Source organism: Cebidichthys violaceus, unplaced genomic scaffold (assembly GCF_023349555.1).
Source record: "Cebidichthys violaceus isolate CVI_PGR_0920_01 unplaced genomic scaffold, fCebVio1.0.p SCAF_9, whole genome shotgun sequence".
In the NCBI taxonomy this organism is placed as follows: domain Eukaryota; kingdom Metazoa; phylum Chordata; class Actinopteri; order Perciformes; family Stichaeidae; genus Cebidichthys; species Cebidichthys violaceus.
In genome coordinates, this window is record NW_027176975.1 from 8981196 (window position 1) to 8986505 (window position 5310).

At 40.3% G+C, this 5310-nt stretch overlaps 1 protein-coding gene across 1 annotated transcript; it reads right to left on the reverse strand.

Annotated features, from left to right (window-relative positions):
• Positions 1 to 458: 458 nt before the first annotated feature.
• LOC137866918 (saxitoxin and tetrodotoxin-binding protein 1-like) lies at positions 459 to 2987 on the reverse strand. The gene is made up of 6 exons (XM_068703200.1): positions 2783 to 2987; positions 1883 to 2025; positions 1688 to 1755; positions 1279 to 1407; positions 1017 to 1112; positions 459 to 912 (listed from the first exon to the last, which is right to left on the reverse strand). The coding sequence occupies exons 1-6, from the start codon at positions 2891 to 2893 to the stop codon at positions 824 to 826; spliced, it is 636 nt and encodes a 211-aa protein (XP_068559301.1). The 5' UTR covers positions 2894 to 2987; the 3' UTR covers positions 459 to 823.
• Between the last annotated feature and the right edge of the window lie 2323 nt (positions 2988 to 5310).

The window sequence follows — 5310 nt, forward strand, 5'->3', positions numbered from 1 at the left end:
ACCATGCAGATTTCTTTAGTTCAGCGTTGAATGGCCAGCTCAACAGTCCTCTGTTGCCCGTAGCATTGCCCCTGAATGAACTCAGGCAAAGTGCCAAGACTTGTCTCTGACTGTTGAGACATTTAAAAAGGACCCGAGGTGGCTTTTCTTCAGTTGAATGAAGGTTATTTCTCTGTGGGTCTGAGTGGACCCCTTGTGGCGACAGTTTAAAAGTTTGACATTGTCGTTCTCCCCCTACCAGAGACGTTACCCAGCAACAGTCTTTGTTGAAGTTTCTGGGAACGGTGGTGCATTTGAGAAGAGGTGTAGTAGTTTTGATGGAGCGTTTATTCTTGATTCTATGGATTAATAGAGTATCAGGCATCTTCTATTTGGAAATGATCAAAAAAATGTTGGAGCTCAGAAGCCAAAGACTTTTCCTGAATAACGGTAGAAATAAATGACTAGAACTCAACACAGAGGGAGACGTAAAGCTGTTTTATTTACTTCACACAACCAACTATTTACAAATTGTTAAATTGATTTGAACGAGGCATTTAAGTGGATTTTTCAGCCATTACTGTGCCTGCCAGAATCTGCTTAACTATTCATATATCACATTTCTTAAACTAGATTATGACACACAGTCATTAGACTACGCATAGCCACAGATCTAACATGACATGACACCAACAGGCCTTGAACTCATTGCTGCTGCTGAAACCAACTGTAACAGAACTAATGAAAAGTTATTCCACAGTGCATGCAGATCACATTACAACACTATTAAGTAATGTGCAGGGTGCATGCTCTTCAAAGGGCTATGACATCTCTTTGCTCTGCTTTACTTTGCAGCAGGCTCAACATCAGTTTTATTATTCTCGGTATTCTCTGCAGCAGATAAAGCAGGGGCCCTGTCATCTGGACACAGATCTGAAATAGGAGAACATCACTGATTAGCGAAGAAGGTGGCATGAAGATAATGTGCTTTGATGATTTTATTTGATATGAAATACAGAACGTAATTGACTGCTGACCTGTTCCTCCGAAGTGGTACTCTGGGAGGAATTTCAGACACTCGGCCTGCTTCTTGAAGGTTTCTAACTCGGATGTCTCCAAAGTGCCGGTACGTGCTTTAAAAGAGAAGCCAGAGGAATAAAACAGGGAGGGTGAGGTGGTAGGAATGAAGAGAAGCCAGGGGAAAGAGGACAGAAATAAGAAACAAAAGATCAAGATATAAAATATTTTCATATAAATATTTTTTATAAAGTTAATTTTAGGGGGAAAAAATTGCCTTACTAAAGAGGAAAAGGTATCGTCCCTTTGACTTGCCGTCAGGGAGGTGGGTGGTGTCTTCGGACAGGAGGCAGTCGGAGCAGGTCTCATAGTACTTCCCATCATGATATGAAGTGTGACCATTGATATTAACTGTGACACATTAGAAAAACAAGGCTTCCAAATCAATGTACCCAAAATGCAAGATATTGAATATGAGGCTTTCTTTAATTTCCATACATCTATTTGAAATTTAGTCATCATATAAAAATAATGTACGTGTAACCTTTTGTGACTATTTTCTTATGAATTCCACCTTTACCTTCGTAATGTTATATTTGGCTGCATGCTGCATCGCCCACATAAAATGACACGGCATAGAAAGAGCAGTGATGAGTCAGGGTGTGACAGAAAGATATTGATAGATAGTTACAAGTGGTGTGACTGGTCATCCCTGAGATGGTGGCATTGGCTAACCCCTGCAGGCATTTATCTTCATTTCTGTATATAATAAAATCAAAACAAGATAAAGTGTAACAATCCACATCTACCTTTGAATATATACTCTTAGCCATTACCATTTGTATGTGAGCGAAAATGGAACATAATATGTCTGCAGTATCCTTACAGGCGGTCGGACCAGTAGATGGACATGACTCCGCTGTCTGAGGAAGCCGACAGATCCACCCAGGAGCTGTTCACCGTCTCCAGGTCGTTCTTCAGGCCAGGCTGGTCCCATGACCCCACATGGAGCACCCACTTCCCATAGATCTGACACAAATCACAGAGGCAAGACATCCACACAACTCACTCACATGACTGGGCTGCTTATCTGTTTAAGAGTGTGATCATACTTCATTTTACAATATAACAGAATACTTTTTGAGGGAGTTAAAAGAAAAAAAAAGTTTTTAAAGAGACAGAGATATCATTCCTTTATTTTGCCAGTTTATTTCTAGAGGGAGTCATATTGTTGAGATTGAAAGTTTACTCCCATGACAACTGGATCTGCAGGTTTGTTTGCAATATGATCAAAATCTCATAAACAGCTTAATGGACCTTGTGGGGAGATTGTTTTATAAATTACTTCATATTGGTTTATTTCCTAGGATAAAAGACTTTGGTTTGTTTTCTGCTAAGAATTGCAATTTAATTAAAAATGGAAATTTCTTCTAAACATCTAAAGTTCTTTGGTTAAGGCACATCATATCACAGTTCTTTTTCTGGAGGCTACATAGCCTTGATAAACAAGAAAGCATCAATATGCATGAGATATTGGATATACCTGAGCTTTACTAATGTAAAATGATAAACAAAGATAATATATAAAACAGATTGTCTTGTGCACAAGTACTTCTATGCTTAAGAGTGATACAATGAATAACCAATTGTGTTAATTTTAAATACCATGTAGCACATTTTAATCTTTACACCAAAACAAAAGCTATTCAAGTTATATTAACACAGTGCTGTGCTACAAAGCCTGTTCACATATGACCCCAGCTCATAAATTATTGCTGATACTCACAGGGCTGTGGCTGTCCAGTACCAGAGGCTTAACCAGCTCTTTGCAGTCCGGTTCAGATGCAGCACCCAGGGAGGTGAGAGCCAGCAGCGCTATAACCAGCTGTGCATCCATAGCTCGAGACAGCAGGCAGCCAGAGAGCAACACTAATGTCAAGGATCCTGCCAGCTAGAGCCTCCTCAAAACAACCAGGGGAAGTGTTCTGAAACAGTGGGCTGGGCCCACACACACACACACACACACACACACACACACACACACACACACACACACACACACACACACACACACACACACACACACACACACCATCATTTTTCACATCCAGCCAGCAAGGGCTTGTCCTAGTTATCCCATTGCATAACAGCCAGCTGGGAGAGTCTGAATAGCAAGACCCCTGCATGTGAACACCCCCCTGCACAGAGTCACACACAGGCACAAAGGCAGAACCAATAAAAAGAAACACACACACACACACACACACACACACACACACACACACACACACACACACACACACGTGTTGTTGAATGTTGAAATGTTGAAAACATTACAAATACCTTCTAGAACTATACCGTTGTTTAATAAGTCGTTGAACACACACAAGATGGTCATTAGCGTCTTTGACATCAAATAGCTTTTTGTTTCCTCTGGGAATGTCAGAGCTTACATAACATGTTCTTTTTTTGTAGATTGAAAAAAATCATTACTAACAGTGATAAAAATACTTCATGTGTTAAGTCACAGTTCAACAAAATACTTAATGTGCTTCCTGTGAAACACTAGAGCCATTCAGGAACTTTTCACTTGTATAATATTGTGCTTGGCAAGCACACTCTTTGCTAGATGTTGATCAGCTGGACAGCTCCATCTAAAAAAACATCCTTATCTAAGGTCGACAAACAAAAACACATTGAACTGTTTAGTGTTTGTTTGCAAAATGCCATCGTGAATATTGGATAATGAATCACCAATTACAATTCATGGCCACATATCTGTCAAACAATGTGGAATGTTTTGTAGGAGTTGGGTATGTGGGTATATTTTGGCTCTTTGGTAAAGATCTGCATTAAATCTTCAAAGATACAGTGAGGGGAGGTTATGTCGCACACACATGCAGTACTGTATATTCCATGTTATTACCATCTATCTCTTCCTCTTGGGAAAAAGAGCTGCAAAGGTTTCTCACAGCCATGTAAACGTGTTGCTTTCCATCCTTCAAGGGGCTGTCCAACAAGTATACAACAAGAAAAGACTAGTGTTGAGGTAGAACAAGAGTTGCATTAATGAAACATTCAGCCTGTCCACAGCCCTGCTTAGTATTTTCATCTTTGACTCCTATAACAAGCATTTTAGCAGTGATGGCCATTAATGCCAAGAGCCAGAAAGTACAAACAGACAGAAGCATACTGACAGGTGTTCAGATGATCATATTTCATATGCTTTTGTATTTTTACAATTCCATGTAAACTTGACCTTTTATATACCTTTCATACGTTTGTGTAACTTTGGTACTATTTCTACACGTCTCACCTATGGAAGTATGCATGTATGGGCAAGGAGGCTCCCTCTCTAGCTGGAGCTGTCTTGTACCCTTGTCACTCTTAGGCTGAGACCAGCCACCCTACAAAGGAAGCTTATTTCGGCCGCTTGTATCCACGATCTCTCAGTCACTACCCATCGCTCTTAGTCTGGCCTCTCCCCTGAGAACACTTTGCCTTGGGAGGCCCTACCAGGAGCTGTTGCTCCTGACAACACTGCTCCCAGGGTCACTGGGGCCCACAAACCCCTCCACCACGTTAAGGTGGTGATTCATTGTTTTTCCATTCAGCCAAGTTATATCATATGTGTTCGCAATGTTGCGGGGCAGACTGAGTTTTACCTTTGTCCTTTTTTGGAATTGACCAACGCGTTGGTCAACTAAAAATGGACTTGTGCCCTTATTGATTTCTTCTTGCAAGATAATAGAATCTCTCTTTCACATGCAAACATGTTTTTTTTATTGAGCTTTATATGCATGAAAGAAAAAAGCATTCAAGTGGTCTCCATCATGATTTATAATTCTGGCATTCAGTGTGAATTCAGTGTATTTAGTTCTCTTTAACACAGCAATCTAGCATGATTAATAACTTTAAGTAGCTGTTTTCTTTCAGGCAGTGACAAACTGAAAAAAGCTCTCTCTCTCTCTTCTCACATTGAATCCCCCTGCAGAATGGAAAAGATGTGTTCTCTTCACATCTATCTGTGATACACACAAGTGGTAGTGGGAGTTTACACACATCTAAGAGAGCATACTTGAATTAAATTTGGCTCATAGAGTAACTTCAGGTCTCTATTGTTCTTCCTCCTTTACATCTGTGACAGCCGCCTTCTCATAAGGACACATGTCTGAAACAGAAGGAGGGAATCAATTTGATAAGTGCCTTAAATAAATTATACATACAGTACTCCTTAGTGTTGTCTGTTTAGTTGTGAATCTGCATCTCACCTGTGGTTTCTCCAAAGTGAAATTCTGGTGGGAAGTTGAGGCA

Coding starts and splice junctions, on each gene's coding strand:
- LOC137866918 (XM_068703200.1), bottom strand. CDS start 2,893: ATGGATGCACAGCTGGTTATAGCGCTGCTGGCTCTCACCTCCCTGGGT. Junction 1,113..1,278: donor ACGATACCTTTTCCTCTTTA/GTAAGGCAATTT, acceptor TCTCTTTTAAAG/CACGTACCGGCACTTTGGAG. Junction 913..1,016: donor GTACCACTTCGGAGGAACAG/GTCAGCAGTCAA, acceptor CTCCTATTTCAG/ATCTGTGTCCAGATGACAGG.